This window comes from Nelumbo nucifera, chromosome 4, assembly GCF_055504915.1.
Source record: "Nelumbo nucifera cultivar China Antique chromosome 4, China Antique-T2T, whole genome shotgun sequence".
Classification (NCBI taxonomy): Eukaryota; Viridiplantae; Streptophyta; class Magnoliopsida; order Proteales; family Nelumbonaceae; genus Nelumbo; species Nelumbo nucifera.
Genome location: NC_142652.1, coordinates 9,015,377 through 9,034,089, shown reverse-complemented (window position 1 = coordinate 9,034,089; position 18,713 = coordinate 9,015,377). Strand labels below are relative to the sequence as shown.

Here is an 18,713-nt window from a genome sequence, read left to right as displayed (position 1 = left end):
TCCTTGACACCATGTCTCCTCAATGTTCCTCCCAATCAGCAGTGAAGAGATATCTGTCTAATTTTGAACAAATTGGTTCAGCTTGGAGATTGGACCATGTGAAACAGTTATGCGAGAGATTCAGTTCTTTGAGCTCAAACAAATTGATAAACTCATTGAATTTCCTCATACTTGTGGTATTTCTTTGCCGCACATTGTTACACTCAGTGAATCTAATTACATTAAAATCCCCTCCTAAACACCAAGGACCTTCCCATAAGCCTCTGATATCTTCTAGTTCTTCCCACAACTCATTCCTCTGCCTGTACCCATTAGGGCCATAGACATTAGTTAAGACCCATTCACAACCATCGACCACCTGTTTGAATTTGACAGAAACTGAAAATCTTCCAACTAATTCTTCAACTCCTTCCACAATGTTACTATCCCTCCAGAAGATCCCCAAGAGGGGCTCATTGCCCAACTAATACCATTTGCTCTCCACACACTTCTGGCCCACCTACTATCAAGTGTCATGAGCTTAGACTCCTGAATTAGGAGTATATCTGGGTTTTCCTTTCTTTATAGCTCCTTTATTAACACTCTCTTTCTTACATTCCCAATACCTCTCACATTCCAACTCACAATCTTCATTCTACCTTCTTAATCTGTCCATAATCTCTTTTTCTTCCTATCTACCTCCTTTCCTTCCCCTTCCCTTTCTTTCACTGAATTTGTATTGTAGACGACCAAATCATGCCCATATTAATGTAACCTGTATTCTGCTGTTGAAGTTCTTCCTGGCTCTTACATTGACCTCTCACTAACTTATTTGTTATTTTTTATTGAAGGCTGTAAGTCATGGTAGGGCTCTTGTACGAATATCTATTGGCAACAATGCAAGGAAGTCAGACTATATTATGGTACTTACATTTTATCAGTTATGAAACTATTGGAAATTTCTTATGCAGTGTTTGGATGCATCTGTAGGCTGAACTTCTTATAATTATCCAGCTAGAAAGTGTTCACATAGCTTCTGTTTATAGAAGACTTCTGCATTCCATGTTTAATGTATGGATGTATTTTTCAGATTTCAGTTGGTGCTCATTTACATCCACAGAATCCAGTCCTACATGTGGGTCGTTATCTCAACTTCAGTGTAGAAGGTGGGTCTTCTATTGGCATCTCCTACTTGAGGGACTCAGCTTTTCTTTCATTCTATTGTACTCTTTTTATGCTTGAAAATGTTTAATATGTTTGATTTTATTTTTAAATTTTCATCTGAATGCACTTTAAATGTTATGCTTATGTATTTTAATTTTAGATAATAGGTTTTTAAAACATTTATTTTAAAATTTAAGTTTATATTTTTTATTAATATTATGTTTAATATTTTTTGCATTCTTTTAATTTTCTGACATTTTAAATTCTTTTTGGCATTTTTGTATTTTTGCACCTTGAGCTTTTAAAACACTGATAAGGTTTATCTCTGAACAAATTTTGCACTGCAACCCAAGAGTAGATTCTGCCCCATAGAGCCTTGACAATTTCTTCTTCCATTCCTGCACATCTTTCAAAAATTCTGGAATTTCTTTCCAGCTACACTGTCCATACTAAGGCCAGAGGCATGGTATTTTCCCAAACAACTTTTCCTTTTTTTGCTTGCCACATTAATATATCTTATATTTTAGCTCAACCCTTATTAAAATTTTAATACTGATGGCTTGTTTGGAAAAGTTTGTTGCTTGATATTTCTATGATAAATTTTGCAGGATATAACCCAACTTATATCTCACTTCTTTTTAATATGTGGTTTTCTTTTCATGTTTAGATATAATTAAAATTTAAAATCATATATTAATTGAACAAGAGATACATAACTGGTAAACTATCACATATATTTCTGTTACAAAAACAGTTGCTACCTCAGGAACGTAGGTGACATTTTGTAATGTTCCAACGGAACATTCCTAGAACAGAAACATAACCATATCTTTGGTCCCAGAAACACCATAGATGTTCCTGCGGAACGTTACCAATGGTGTCTGAGGTACTTGAATATCTATTCTTTAATGAATGTACATCCATATTCTTTTGGTTTGTAAAATCTCAGGCTAACAAGTTTGAGGACATGGGTTCAAGTCTAGGAGCAGCCACTTTGTGCTAAAAAATGCCAAAGGTTTGGTCTGTATCCAATCTATCTCCTGCAAGATCCTAGATATCTAGGATCTACATGGGGTAATTGATGTAAGTCATGTAACAGAATGCATTTAGCTAGATCAGTTTGAGCCTCTTTGGAAGCCCAAAAAGAAGCTAAAGATGAAGAGAAGGATGAAACGGCTTGAAAAAAGTCCTTTGGCCTCATTCTGGTCTCCAAGGAAATTCACAGGAGAATAGTTGGTGAAAACCAAAAGTGCGGTCTTCTTAAGAATAGGGTATTAAGTTTTCTAGAATTTTACTGTTATTTCAAAATTACTATTCATAGTAAAATCGTGATCTACTATTTTTAGTAATTTCTGGTGCTTTACATTTAATTTAGAATTAGTAAAGTGTTATTAGTTCATTTTAGGACTTAGAATCTTTATTGGAGTGTCCCTATGAGTTACCTATGGATTGTCATAGTTTTAAAGCAATTAGAAGTTGATTTGGGTCAGTTTCCTAGTTCAAATTGGTAAAAGGACATCTAAGTTCTCATGGCGAGTCTATTAATAGTCACGTAATTGCAATTTGGAATATTTGATTTGATGAAATAAAGTTCTATGAGGTCTAACTGTTATTTACTCTCACAGCAAGAGTTATTTTCCCTCTTTCTACTCTTTTGCACATTCTTTGGTGGACAGCAAGCTGTCTACTTACTTTTCCATATATAGCTTTGTCAATTCCTTAGCCATCTTTTTATCTACCTAACTGTATGTTTGTACTTCTAGGGTCTCATTCCATCTGTTATGGCTCATCCAACTATAACATCAGAATCCCCTTTGACTCTCAAATTTGTAAGGTTTGATAAATAATAATATATGTATATCCATATTAACAAAGAAAAACTGAAGTTATAGGGAATGATATGTCACCAGTTCAACCATCTGGGTCAAATGGGCCAACCCGTGACATGTCAGATATGTATATATATGTACATATAAATATGTACACACACATATATAGGTATAAATATGTATTATATTAATAAAATAATGTATAATTATATTCTACACGTAATATATGTATATATAAGTATTATTTTATGTTTAATTTACATTTTTTAATTCAATTTTTCATTTTTTATGTATAAAAAATGCTAAAAGTTATGATTTGAAGCCAAAAAGGGGTTTTTTGGCAAAAATAGCAGGGCAAGTCTCCTTTGGCCTCTTGGGATGCATAGATCTCAAAACGTTACCTAAAATAGAAAAAAGATCACCCCAATTGGACATCGGAGTGAAAAGTTATGGCCTCCGAAAATTTGCATATGCATTTAGTATGCAGCCTGTGACCTGGTGACCGGGCTGAATGCGTCAACGTTCAACCACCCAGGTCAAATGATTTTGACCCAATCAACGGTTTTTGAAGGATTTCCGGGTTTTATGAGACCTGGACCTGGAATTATGACTGGGTGACGGTTTGAACTGTTTGACTGTCCAGGTCAACAGTGGGTTGAGAACACTACCATATTATATATGTGCTAGGCATGTGTGCATGTGTAAGAAAGGGTTTACTGGTGCAAATATTATGCCCGTTTAGGGGCATTAGTTCAAGTATTGGTAAACACATAAATGCAACAGACAACATGGCCCTTTAGTGGAAGATGAAATGGGATCATGTAGACAGCTCCAAATAGTTGGTGTAAGGCTTTCTGAGTGGAGTTGAACTGACAACTGAGTTGAGATATGAACGGGTAAGATTTTACACATTTCTCTTGTATAAAATTTGTTGGACTTTGTAGCTGATAAAAAAAATTGTTGGATTTTGTAAAAAGTGTTTCATTAACTTAAAATACAAGGATAAGTGCATTTGCACATGACATTGAACATCAACAAGAACACATGACTAAATTCATATTAATGGTTCATAACATGATGAGTTGGGGCAACATTACAGCTTATGTTAGCATTTCTCCTGTGGCCAGCTTGTTGGAGCTTCATGTCATATTGAGAAAATGGGAATGAAATATGAGAGTCATTGATGTGTACATGGTGTCAAGAAAGAAAATGTGGGGGAATGAAATCAGTTTTCTCTTGATTCCTTATCCAATGCAAATTTCATAATTTTTGGATGATTGGAATTTTGATCAAAATTCTTTGGAAGTTATTTTTTAGTTTAGTAGTGTCTCACTTTATAGCTTGTTGTGGTTGTTTTTTGACCCTTTAATGAATTCAATGCCTTTTTCAAAAAGGGTTATCTATTCATTTTAACTTTAGCTTGCTGTGGTCAAAACTTGTCTGTTTTCTTTGATTTTGTTGGCAGTGTTTGTAGTAACAGGATTTAGTTTAGAGTTCTTATTTGCCTTTTTGAAGCAAGGCACAAATTAATATATATACCTGAATTTTGAAAGAATTAAATGCTAAATACATAAGCATAACATATAAGACATCTTCAAAGTGAAAATGTGGAAGTGAAAGTGAACATATATGGGCCATACTAAAGTGCTTTGTGCATCCAACGATTCAAGCATGTGAAACTTTTAATTTGTTTATTATCTCGTAGTTCCATTACTTAGAGTAGCTAGTGTGATATTAAAACTTTCATTCCTAATCCTAGGATATTGGCCCTCCACCTCTGTAAAGGCCCCTTGTGGCAAGCTCAAAGTCTATGTGGGGTTTGGGGCAGCACCTCCAACCTAATTTTTTGGCATGTATGTATAAAAAGGTGCTGGTTTTGTAATTTTAGTTGCAGTTCATTCTTTTTTAGAACTAGGGATTAGATACTAGTTGTATTTTTGTTGCTTTTTTAGTGGAAGTTTTGCCATTGAAATCCTTTTTGCAAGAACAAGACTATAAAAAGTATTCAAAGGGTATTTATTTATTTTTTGAAAGGAAGTATGGTATTATATTAAAAGATAACAAAACATGTACAGCAAGTTTCTGTACCCAGGGCTTTTACAAAAGCTAAGCACTACAATCCCAACCCTGTAACCCCGTTTTACAAAAAGGTTTTCATGTATGAAAAAGGAACCAAAAGGTTTTTATTTTTGTTTTTCTTGAATAATGCATAGACCATTACAAGTATACAAATAGCAATAAAATGGTGATGTAGAAGTTGATGTACCATTGCAAAGGTGTAAAACACATAGGAATCTTGAAAAAATAACAAAAAAGAACTTATTTAAAAATGGAATGCACTTGAGCTGAGGTAAAAGGATTAGGGGTAAAATGCAATGAATTTCCTTTTGTCATAATTTCTATCCGCTTTTTCCATCTTTTTCCTCAGGGTGAGGACATTGTGCCTTTGGACTTTTCCTAGTTCCGACGATTCAGTAGTTTAAGATTGGACCATTCTGTTTACAAAGATCTTCATGTTCTATGTGATTAAGATCCTACATTTCTCTGTATGTTGCAGGACTGAGTGATCTGGTTTCAGGCCAGTGGTTGAGTTCCAATGAAAGTGTTATATCTGTGGATATGTTATCTGGAGAAGCCCATGCGGTTGGGGAAGGGACATCTCAAGGTACATAATCAAAATACTTTAACAGACTAACTTTCTCTTCTGCTTGTATAGTGGTGTATGTGTTTATAGAAGAAAAATGAAGGGGTAAAGCTTCATTTGGAAATCCCATCATCCAAGATGAAGCTAGAGACTAGGGAGATTTAAAAAAGTAATTATTAGGTTTCATGAAAGAAATGACATTTCTGTTTGCACAAAAAGTGCATCTTTGAACTACTTACTGCGTAGAACAAGAGAATCAAAGAACAATTGTTTTCATGCCTTTCGATTACCAATTTGAACAGGACCATGCTTCATTTAGATTTCTATGATCTCGTCTAAATGTGCCAAATGATAGGAGAAGGGTTTATCTCCATTAAGTCCAAGCGTACTGCGTCCTCAATGCAGCAGTTGGTTAATTACCAGCCTAAATTCAGGGATCCCTAGGAGAAAGTGGCACCACCACCTTTGGATGTTGAAAAAAAGTTGGTTTATGACTTAACATTATACTAGTCTGGAGAACAAATATTTTGGGGACTGGGGTGTAATCTTTTCCAGATAACAAGGTTGGTGTCAGTGGAAATGCCGGTCGTCCAAATATAAGAAACATGTTGGAAATGTCGGAAATATTGTAAAAGTTATAGACATGGTGGAAACATTGTAAAATATGCAAAATATAGAATGATATTTTGTGAAATGATAAAAGAAGCATAGGCACACCTTTTTTAAATTATTATCTTGTTCCAAGTCATTAACAAAGCTAAGAAACTAAGGTTATATTCCAAAAGAATATGTTTTGAAGTTGCCCAATAAACCTTAAAATCCATAGTGTCATGAGTTGAAGCAAAATTTAAACTCATAGAAAATGTAAATGGTTGTAATAGATCAACAAAATAAAGTATTACACAAACAAAAACTAATATTTAATTTCTTGTTTGAAATGAAAATTGAACTAGCTCAAAGTGGTTACTCCACATATCTACATTATTGTCACCAACTTAAGTTATAATACTATCTCTTGTACTCTACATAGTGTTGATAGTTTTCACTGGGGAATATGTCAATTCCAGTAAAATTTCATGTTGCTACCCATGGAAGCAAAAATGGAAATCTGTCGTGGGAACTATCTCTTGTGCTCCACATAGTGCTGGCAGTGTTCATTGGGGAATATGTTGATTCTGGTAAAATTTTGTGTCGCTACCCATGGAAATGGAAATGTGCCATGGAAATATTAGGGAAATTAGGGGACAGTTCAATTACCAAAAAAATTAGGGGACAGTTTAAACCATTTAGGTATGGACCATTGTTTGGCACAATGGTATTATCTTGTGTTGACAAGTGTGAGAATACAGGCTCAAATCTGAGAGCAGCTATTTTGTGCAAGAAGTTGCTTAAGGTTAGGTCTGTATTGAGTCCATTCCCCAAGAACCCAGATAGTTGGGACCAACAAATAATAGGGAAACTAGGGACATTTTAAACCATAGGTATGGACCATTGTTTGGTACAATGGTATTATCTTGGGTTGACAAGTGTGAGAATACAGGCTCAAATCTGAGAGCAGCTATTTTGTGTAAGAAGTTGCTTGAGGTTAGGTCTGTATTGAGTCCATCCCCCAAGAACCCAGATAGGTGGGACGAACATTAGGTGTAAAGGTCCCAATCTTCCATTAAAGGTGGTTGTGTCTGAAAGATCTCTACTCAAATATGTAAAGGAAATGCACCCTTTGGAAAAATTGTTTTCTGAACTTTTTAATAGTAATAGGTAATAGTCTTTATACCACCCATTTTTCTGTATTATAGAGAAGCAGGGGATGCAAGCATAATGGTATTCTGCTCCTTTCAATCATCTTTATGTTGTTGCATTTGGGAATAGTTTAGTCCTATTCATAATTAATATATGCCTTTTTCTTAACAGTAATTTTTGAAGGTTTGGGTTTGAAACTGCAAACAACAATAACGGTTCTTATGGAAGATCAGGTTTCAGTTGATGCGCCAACAGAGACATTAACAAATGTTCCCTTCCCTTCAAGGGGATATAACTTCTCCGTGAGCTTTAGGTTTGCATTTATCTCACTTTTATTTGTTAGCAATTATGTACAAGTTTTTTTGGAGTCCATTATTTTTGTGATTCTATTTGCTGACTGCTTATTCTCCTTGAATTTCTGAATTCCATATCTTCTAAAAGATTCATAGTTTGCATTACATTTTGACTTAACAAGACAATGAACATGATACACCATTAATGCCCATTGACTTTACCAAGTTATTAGTGTCTCTAGAGTACCTTTTAGGGGCCATTGCTTGGTGCAATGGTTAAATCTCGAGTTGACAAGTGAAGCACGTAATAAAATGGGTCTGAATCTGATAATAACCACTTTGTTCAAAAAACGCAAAAGTTCAGGCCTGTATCCAGTCTACCCCTCCCAAGACCCTGGATTGCTTGGACCAACTTTGGGTAATTGCCCTCTCTCATGTAGATGTTTTTTTATTGAATAATACTCAACTTGTTCATGCATGTTTTTGCATCAACATTGGGATGTCCCCCCCCCCCCCCCCCACACCTCTCTTTCTCACGAAACAGATAATCTTAAAATAATAATCTCCACATTCTGACATTCTCTACGTTGGTGTCAATTGGTTCTGTAGAGAACACTGATGTGGGCCCCACGGCTGTGATCCCCACTGTGTTCGTATGACAGCATGTGTAACCTTTGTTAGTCATGTCAGTGTTAGTTGGTAGTTATCTTAGACAGCTTGTTATTTCAGTTTGTTATTTATTTCAGTCTTTTATTTGTTTTATTTGCCATGTAAGTATTAAGGGCAGTTCTGTCCTTTCCTACATGTAGTGAACATAACCTATAAATATTAAGAAAGTGACGGCGGCAGACTCATTCAATCTGTCCCTCCTTTCAAAACCCTTGTGCACTTCTGCTTCTTCTCCTTTCTTCTCATTTCTTCTTCCTCTTCCTTCTATTTTTTCTCAATCCAAAATCAGTTGGGATTCAAGACTGATTGTAGTCTTGATTGACTACTTGGTATCAGAGCTTATCTAGGGTTTCTCATGTGAGTCTAGTCCATCCGACCACATGAGAACTATCTAGGGCTGGAAGCTTACAAAGGACTGTTCTTTGGTTGATTCTTGGAGGTTACCAGAAAAGTTTAGCAGCTGTTCGAAGACTTGTCGCGGCTTGCAGAGTGTTTTGGTAATCAGGAAGAATCAGAGGAGGTTAGGGTTCAGGCCACGATTGAAGGTAGCGATCAGAATTCTCTGGGTAAGTCTTATTTTTCCCTTGAGATTGCTGTCAGTCAAGATAGGTTGGACCTATCTAGGAGGAGAGCGGCCGAACCCTCCTATTTTCTCTCAGAGGTCATCAGTTTTTTTAGGGTTTGTCATTAACCCTACGGCTAGACTTGCCTGTGAATTCTCTTGGAAAGTGCGGCTGAGCACTGTTTATGTTCTCACAAGGGTCTTCCTAACCCTACGATTGAAACCCTAATTCTGCCTCAGCTCTACAGAGTGCTTTCTAAGTGAGTTTCAGACCTGGTTTTGGCTTCCGAGCCCGTTTTGAGAGTGAGAACTGTTATCAGACTACATATATTCTGATTGCCGATTGGTTTCAGATCAGATCTGAACTGATTTCATACAGTTTTCTGATTGTGATCGATTGCTTCAGTGCTGTTTTCTAGTGTGGAAACCGTAATAGTTCTTAACTACTGATTCTTGACCAAGAATGGAGTTCAAAAATCAGGGAGGTGTGTTTGGGAATAGCAGTTCTGGTAGTATGTCTGAGACTGCGTTTCAGATTACAACTGTGAGATTTGATGGATCCAATTACTTAGAATGGGCCCAATCAGCCATGATGGCTATTGGGGGAAGGGGAAAACTTAGCTATCTATTGGGAGATGTGAAAGAGCCTTCCAAGGAGGACCCAATGTATACCAAGTGAGTTCAGGAGAACTACTTGGTTATGACATGGCTGTGCAACTCGATGCATTCACATATCAGCCGAAATTACTTGTGGGCAAAGACAGCCAAGGAGATATGGGATGTCATGAAGGAGACCTACTCCCAACCCCTTAATGTTGCTAGGGCCTATGAACTAAAGTGTGAAGTGAATAACCTTAAACAAGGAGAGAAACCAGTCTTTGTGTATTTCTCTACACTAAAATCACTGTGGCATGAAATTGACCATCTGGAGACTCTTGAGTGGGAAAGTCTGAAAGATGCATAGACCCATAGAAAGCAAGTCGAGACCAATAGGGTGTTTGAATTTCTGGCTGGCCTGAATTCAGATTATGACATTGTGAGACAGCAGATACTGACAAGAGACAGTGTGACCCTTTCTCAAGCATACTCCCTGGTGCATAGTGAAGAAATCAGGAGGAAAGTTATGATGCAACATCAGCCCTTTCCCCCAGCCCTGGCAGCAGTTAAACCTAAGTCTGGGGGTGATACAGAAAGAGACATGAAGAAGGAGGACAAACGGGATCTGGTATGTGAACATTGCAAGAAACCCAAGCATACGAAAGATACATGTTGGAAGCTCCACCCTCATTTAGTCCCAGCAAAGCTGAGGAATAAAAGAGGTAATGCTCATATGGCTATGAATACTGATTTTGCATCCTCGTCAGGCACAAAAGGCACACCCCTAGATACCTTAGCTGCTGCTCGGGCTGCCCTGATACAGTTGGAAAAGGAGGTCGGGAATTCGGCCCAGTCATCTCAGTCACCATCAGCCTCTACCACATTTGCATTTGCTCATTCAGGTATCCGGGCCTCAACCTACCATGCTTCAACTCTAGGTAATACTGAACACTGTTGGGTGATAGACTCAAGAGTATCTGACCATATGACTAGCTTGCCATCATTGTTCACTACTTATCACTTGGTCTTCTGGTAGAGATAAAGTATCCATTGTTGATGGCTCTCTTGTTCCCATTTCTGGCAAGGGTGACATCAAGTTATCTGGTACTATCTCTTTATCCTTTGTCTTGCATGTTCCTAAACTTGACACTAATTTGCTTTCAATCAGTAGTATTACCAAACATCGGAACTGTTCAGTAACCTTTTTCTCTGACCGATGTGTTTTTCAGGACTTGGAGGCGAGGAAGGTGATTGGGACTGGACGTGAGACGAATGGGATCTACTTGCTTGGAGAGAGTCCTCATTGGAAAGAGCCAGTGGATAAGAAGTCTTTTGTTTCTCAGTGTGTGAGTCCGGTTATGCTTTGGCATAATCAATTAGGTCATTTATCTTTTCGGTCTTTGAAGAGTCTGTTTCCTACTTTATTTGAGTCTGTTGAGATGTCAAATTTGAGATGTGAGAGTTGTGAGCTTGCCAAACATTGTAGAACATCTTATTCATTGAGTAATAAAAGAAGTAATAATTCTTTTGATATTGTGCATACCGATGTTTGGGGGCCATATCACATCCCCTCCATGGGTGGGTACAGGTATTTTCTGTTGTTTGTTGATGACCATACCCGTTTTTCTTGGGTCTACCTTATGCGTTCTCGAGATGAGGTTCCCGCTCTGACTCAAAACCTTCATCAGATGATTTTAACCCAGTCTGGGGTCAAAATCAAAGTCCTCAGATCTGATAATGCAAAAGAGTACTTTGCTAAGCCACTGGCCTCTTATCTACTTGATCATGGGGTATTCACCAGAGCACTTGTCCTCATACACCACAGCAGAATGGGATTGCCGAGAGGAAGAATAGGCACATTTTGGAGGTGGCTGGAAGCATTATGTTTACCTACAATGTGCCTATCCGTTTCTGGGGTGATGCTATCCTCATGGCAGTGTATCTCATTAATCGGGTTCCTTCACGGGTTCTTGATATGAAGCCTCTGTTTACCCTTCTATACCCAGACGAGGAGTTGTTTACTGTTCCTCTTAAAACCTTTGGGTGCACCTGCTTTGTTCAGCTTCTTAGACCTCATCATTCAAAATTTGACCCTAAAGCCTTCAAATGCATTTTTCTCGGTTATGCACAAACTCAAAAGGGTTATTGCTGCTATGATCCTGTTTCAGGGAGGAGATTTGTCTCGATGGATGTCACCTTCTTTGAGGAGGCACCCTATTATCCTAGGGTTCCTCCTCAAGGGGAGAGTAGTGAGAATGAGAATTTGGGTCTTTTTCCTCAGGGGGAGTGCAGTGAGAGTGGGGTTAACTCATCTGAGGTTGTTCTTTTACCCATTCCATTGAGTAATGAAGGCTGTACTGGTGAGAGTCAGAGGGATCAGGAGTTGAAAGTCTATCACAGGCGATGCAGGCAGGTTGATCTCGGTCATCAACAGTCCAGGCCAGCCCCAACTCCTTCTGCGGATCCAGATCCAGGTACTACAGTCCCAGGGCCCACTGAGATACCTTCCACTGTTGCTACTTCCCCTCCTTTTTCGGATGACCTTGACCTCCCTATTGCGGTCCGTAAAGGGAAACAACACTGCACCACATCCACAGCTCACTGCATTTCCCAGTTTCTATCCTATGATCGCCTGTCTCCCTCTTACAGGTCCTATCTTACTTCCATTGCTGATATCCCTATCCCCAGAACAATGCAAGTAGCCTTATCAGTTCTAGAGTGGAAAGATGCAATGAAAGTTGAAATGGATGCCCTTTTGAAAAATAATACTTGGGAGCTAGTTGACCTACCCAAAGGAAAGAAACCAGTTGGATGTAGATGGGTATTCACTGTGAAACATAATGCTGATGGCTCCATTGAGAGGTACAAAGCCCGGTTGGTTGCAAAAGGGTTCACTCAGACTTATGGTATAGACTACTTGGAGACCTTTGCCCCAGTAGCCAAGATGACCACTATTCGAGTTCTATTAGCCCTTGCAGCAAGTTATTCTTGGCCCTTGTTCTAGATGGACGTTAAAAATGCTTTTCTGAATGGAGACTTACAGGAAGAGGTCTACATGCAGTTGCCCCCTGGATTCTATGATACAGAGACAGGTAAGAAGGTTTGCCGACTGAATAAGGCATTGTATGGATTAAAGCAGTCCCCTAGAGCTTGGTTTGATAGATTCAGACTAGCCCTTGGAAAATTCAGTTATGTACAGGCCCAGTCAAATCATACACTGTTCGTTAAAAGGGTGGACTCTTCTTTGACCCTGCTTGCTGTATATGTGGATGATATTGTAGTGACAGGGAATGATAGTAGTGAGATTGAGTCCCTCAAACAGCTTCTTCATCAAGAGTTTGAGGTGAAAGATCATGGTGCACTGCGATATTTTTTGGGTAATGAGGTTGCTAGATCTAAACAGGTGATCTTTATCTCTCAGAGGAAATATGTTCTAGATCTGTTGGCGGAAACTGGAAAGTTAGGTGTCAAGCCTGCCGATACACCCATTGAACAGAATCACAAGATCAGTGCAGAGGGTGGGGAGCCTCTTGAAGACAAAGTTATGTTCCAACGGTTGGTTGGAAAGCTCCTATATCTCTGCCTCACTCGGCTAGATATCAGTTATGCAATCAGTGTTGTCAGCCAGTACATGCATTCCCCTAGAACTACTCATCTTCTTGCAGCAGAGAGAATATTAGCATACTTGAAGAGATGCCCAGGTAGAGGTATACTGTTCAAGAACAATAATCATATGAAGGTGGAGGTCTATACAGATGCTGATTGGGCTGGGAGTGTTGATGACAGGAGGTCTACCTCTGGATATTGTGCCCTTGTGGGAGGTAACCTTGTCTCTTGGAGGAGTAAGAAACAAAGTGTTGTTTCCCACTCTAGTGCCGAAGCTGAATACAGGTCAATGATTATTAGAAGCCCTTGATGCTGTATTGTGATAATCAAGCGGCTATTAATATAGGTCCCAATCCGGTGCAGCATGACAGAACTAAGCATATCGAAGTTGATCGACATTTTGTCAGAGAGAGGGTCTCATCACAGGAAGTGTGTCTCCCGTGTATCACCTCCAACATGCAGCTCGCAGATCTTCTCACCAAGGCTGTACCAAGGAAGAAGTTAGAGGCAGACCTATTCAAGTTGGGAATGACAAATATCTATTCCCAACTTGAGGGGGAGTGTAGAGAACACTGATGTGGGCCCTATGGCTGTGGTCCCCACTGTGTTCGTATGACAGCATGTGTAACCTTTGTTAGTCATGTCAGTGTTAGTTGGTAGTTATCTTAGACAGCTTGTTATTTCAGTTTGTTATTTATTTCAGTCTTTTATTTGTTTTATTTGCCATGTAAGTATTAAGGGCAGTTCTGCCTTTCCTACATGTAGTGAACATAACCTATAAATATTAAGAGAATGGCGGCGGCAGACTCATTCAATCTGTCCCTCCTTTCAAAACCCTTGTGCACTTCTGCTTCTTCTCCTTTCTTCTCCTTTCTTCTTCCTCTTCCTTCTATTTTTTCTCAATCCGAAATCAGTTGGGATTCAAGACTGATTGTAGTCTTGATCGACTACTGTCTCTACAGGTTCATATTGGATTGGGTATGATCCATTGTTGCATTAAAATAAATCAAACTTTCTTCTTTTTCTATTGGATTTGGATCGGGTTGGAGCCATATTACTTCTAATGGATTCATACTGGATTTGGGTGAATTGGACCAAAACCTGGTCCCATGACAGCCCTACTGGGCACAAATTCTTTGTTTATCATTTATTCTCTTGTTTAATAAAATTTTCAGCAGCTACTGATTTAAAAAGGAAAAAATTATGTGCCTGTAGTTTGTTGAATTTTGGTGATTTCTCGTCTATTCTGAACGGTTGATGTGGGTCTTTTCCATATGGGTGCAAGGATATTTGATAAATGGATATGCAGATGGAATTTTTGTGAAGTTGATGAAAATTTTATATTGTTGCCTGCACTTGATTTGTCTGATCTGAATATTATTTGAAGTCAGGAATATTGATTTTCTTATTTGAAGTTAACTATTGATGATATAAAGTGTACAGAAATCACCAAAATCACAAGTTTTATATTATATTACATCTGTACTTTATTCTTTTATTTCTAAATTTTTATTATGGTGTCATATTTGGTGGTTTGTGTGGCAATTGAAAATGAATTGATGACCCTTGACCAAGCCCCTTTATGTGTTGTCTTCTGGTAGTCTCTGACTATGCTCTACATTAGGAAAAACAAAGAACATCTAATTAGTAGATTGAAATTTGTGGTGTGTGAATTCTTATTTGTCCTTTCTTCCACTATTTTCTACTAAAAAGTTTGTTACTTTATCAATTGAGTTCTTTGGTGCATGAAGAATCTAATCAGAGAAATTATTTTCATCTACTAATATGATTGCAAAAATGGTACCTACAGCCAAATGTTCGGAGCTCTTGGGAAGAGCAAAGAAGTTCTGTATGATTGTAGTGTGGATCCACCTTTTGTCGGGTATTTTCATATCTTGTATTGATTTGTTCATGGCATTACTGAATCCACTTTTAATGTAATTGTACTGAGTTCCTCTGGTTGACTGAAGGTATGCAAGGCCATGGAGAGATATTAATAGTGGTAATTCATATTGTCTCTTCTTCCCATACTCACCAGAGCATTTGGTGCATTCTATACCCAAGACAAAGGCTATGAGACCAGATGTATCTGTCTCTATTAGTGCTTCATTGAGGGAAGCTGAATATGTTATGGGATCTGCAACTGCTCTTTTTGTTGGAGGATTTTCTATTTTGGAAATGGACAAGGTACATATATCATGTATTAAACAGACAAGTGATGTTCATAATCAGTATTCACATATAACATTGATCAATGTTCTGGATGACTTACTTTCATCTAAATATAGGTATGAGACACCTATTGTCCTGCTAAAATTCTTGTGCCAAGGGCAACCTGCATGTCTTGGCAATATGCAGTATTTTCCAAGTGTTGGCACTTGGGAATACTACAAAAACCTATATATGCGGAACTAATTCTCTTGGCAGACACCTTTGTAAGTTCAGGGGATTGACTGTAACAGCTTTAGCTTTATTATATTTTTTATCACTAGTGTTATTAAGCATCAATATTTGCATCAGTTCAAAATTAACCATGAAGGTTATGACATGTTGGAATGGAGTACTCTAGGTGATAGGATGGATCCTGCAAGACCAGTCAATAGAGAGACTGGACAAATTTGTTCTTACTTTCTGACACTGTAAACATTTGTGTTGAGATGCTTTCCTTTTCCAGGGTTTAATGCAGTTGAATCTGACACCTGAATCCAACAAGAGCATCATAAATATTGTGGGGAATACAGGTAAATACCAATAAATACATTTGGCATGTAAATTTGGGAGGGAATATTAGCATTGCATCAAGATAAGAAGAAGGGAATAAATGGTCTGCCTGTTTCTTTCTGGGCATGTGGCATGCATATATAGTATAGCTTAGATGTAGCTCAGGCAGTTCCAAAATTTTAATGCAAGCAATGCTCTGAATCATTTTATCCATCGAGTTATTAATCAGCAGAATGCAACAGATGGGATAAGATGTATCATTCAATTATATACACTTTCCTTTTAGAGGAAAATTTTCACAAATAACAGATCAACATGAACCTTACTATTAGAAGGAAAGAATGCCTGAGTACAAGAAATACCAGTTGCTAGGCTATTAGGCTAAGAGAAACCAACAGCTCTCAATAGACACAATCCAAACTATGCATCTCCATTAGCATGACATTTGTATTATGATTTCATAGGCATGGCGTTTATTTGGTGTTGCTATCATCATCATCATCATCATCATCCATGCCTTGTCCCAACTATATGGGGTCAGCTACATGAATCCTGTTTTGCCACTCTATTCTATTTAAAACCATATCCACTGTTTACTACTTCTACACATGTCCTTTTTGATCTACCCCTAGCTCTTCTAGCCCCTTCCACTTGTAACAAATCACTTCTAATTGGAGATGTTGGTGGTCTTCTATGCATGTGATGAAACCATCTTAGTCTACTCTCTCATTTTATCGCTTACTGGAGCTACTCCTGGGTTTCTACTGATGGCTTTATTTGGTGTTGTTATGTTGAGTATCATTTCCATGCATGTGACTTGTGGCAATAGGAATTGCATGACTTTTTTCTTTTCCACCTTGCGGCAAATATTGCTATTAGATTAGCAATTATGACTGATTAACTGGTTCCAATATTTTATAGATGTGGAGGTCCATCAGCAAGGCAGGGATCTTATACAGGTCAGCCCCATCTACAAAGAAGATTTTGGGATCGGTGGGCGTGTAGGATACGAGGTAAGCACAAAATACTTTTCTGCTCTCCAACTTTTTCCTGATTTAATTGTCAATGATGCAATTTTATCAAAATATGGTATTATGGGTTAGTTTCATTATCTTGTTATCTCCATTTCTCTTATTGCTAACTGCAGGTCAAAGTTTTAAAAACTGAGAGAATCAAAGAGACGGTCACCATTACGCTCCCAGCTACTGGTATGGCTACCTTATTCTGAAAAGTGGCCAGAGCTTAATGTACTTACTAGGAATTTATCATTTTAGTATTTCTTTCTGAATGTCTGCATTTTCTTCCATGGTTTCAGGAAGTTTATGCATTATTTTTTTTTATCAATGGAAGTTTATGCATTATTTATGCATTATTTGGGAGTATTATTTGAACATTTACCATGGTTGAAGGAACTAGTTTAACTAAAACCATAATTAAATTACAATTTTCTATTCTTTGTTAGAAAAATATGATTAATAGCATCAAAATTATAGGAAGACACATTAAGCCATCCTCCAGCTGTGCCATGTGCTTGGCACCCCACACCCCAGCAGTCATTCTGGAATACAATGATTGAACATTTTAGATATGCAACCTGATAAGATGATCTTACATAACCATCCCATCGATCTTAGCCTTTTGCCTCGGGAATGAGTGATTAAGAAAAGGTATTATAGACTGGACAGTTACATCCATATTGTGAGGTCAATTAGATCATAGAGGGTGCTTCATACTTTGGTTCTTGTAATAAAGCAGTAACTCTTCCAATGCTTTCTCAATTTGAAGGGCCCTCAGTGAGATCGAGTATTGAGGTTTGTTAATGGTTTCTGTTACAGGTCAAAGAGCAGAGATAATTGTAAGCTATGAGCCTGGAGAAAGTGAAGCATCACCAACCAGGAGTTTTGCCCTATGGGCCAGTATATTTGGATTTTTTACCATTTCTATATTGACTTTAGCCATCTTCATGTGGTTCCTGGACAAACCTGCTCGGCCTTCTGTTCCTGCCACACCAAATATTGCAGCGCCCACCACCCCTGATCGTAGTAGTCCTGCAAGTTATAACATGCAGCAGTCCCCGCGGACACCACAACCATTTGTAGATTATGTGAGGAGAACGATAGATGAAACCCCATACTATAAGCGGGAAGGGAGAAGGAGGTTTAATCCACAGAATACATTCTAGAATTGTGGATTTGGGAATTCTGTTGACATGCATAATAGAATGTCATCCAGAGAAGGTGCAAAGCTCTTTTGTTCTCCAAAATGTGGTATATTTGTGGTTCAAACTATAAGAGTTAAAGATTAAAAGTTTGGAAGGTGCCACCAAATTTTTTGGTGTGCGCCTGGAAAAATTTTGTAGATCCAGTCTAACGATGTGTTACCGGTAATGCTTCTATTTGCTTTGATCTTGCCATTGAAGTAATTCCCAAACTTTTTCTATTGATGGAATGGCATTTCCCCATTGGCCTCTCCTTTAGGAATGGGAATCCATTCTGGCTGATTTTAATTCTGATTTCAATTCTTGTTTGAACCAAACAGGTGGAAAGAATAGACCATCACAGTTCTAATTCTGATTCTGATGGATTTCAATTCAGACTATAAATCAAACGAACCCTTGAATCAGTCGTTTATTTAGGCAAAATTTTGTGCATTGACTAAAATGCCTTGTTGGGCTAAAAAATGACAATGAAATCGTACCATTGCAGGAGATTCTCTTTCAAACAGCTTCACCCAGAAAACGTACGGTAAAAATGACAATGAAATCCTCATGTGAAAGATTTAATGAACCAAGGAGGAAATTTCTCTTAAAATCCATTGTCGAAATGACCAATCCTAAAATCTAAGAAACTGCTTTTCCTTTCTTAAGCTTCAGTTACCCTTTTGATAGGTCTAATTGAAAGGCAGAGCAT

General features: G+C 38.0%; 1 protein-coding gene across 4 annotated transcripts in view; it reads left to right on the top strand.

Annotated features, from left to right (window-relative positions):
- The window catches only part of EMB3012 (embryo defective 3012), a 99,941-nt gene extending 81,631 nt beyond the window's left edge, over positions 1–18,310 (top strand). For 2 of the 4 annotated variants that reach the window (XM_010250330.3, XM_010250328.3), the window contains 10 exons: positions 831–902; positions 1,070–1,145; positions 5,530–5,637; positions 7,528–7,669; positions 14,894–14,965; positions 15,054–15,270; positions 15,758–15,824; positions 16,726–16,817; positions 16,952–17,012; positions 17,640–18,310. In XM_010250330.3, coding sequence (XP_010248632.1) covers positions 831–902; positions 1,070–1,145; positions 5,530–5,637; positions 7,528–7,669; positions 14,894–14,965; positions 15,054–15,270; positions 15,758–15,824; positions 16,726–16,817; positions 16,952–17,012; positions 17,640–17,986 — 1,254 coding nt within the window. In that variant the 3' untranslated portion in view covers positions 17,987–18,310. Of the gene's footprint in view, positions 1–830; positions 903–1,069; positions 1,146–5,529; positions 5,638–7,527; positions 7,670–14,893; positions 14,966–15,053; positions 15,271–15,740; positions 15,825–16,725; positions 16,818–16,951; positions 17,013–17,639 lie in introns of those variants that run through there. The other 2 variants (XR_016085878.1, XR_016085877.1) reach the window with 2 other exon arrangements.
- Positions 18,311–18,713: the final 403 nt, after the last annotated feature.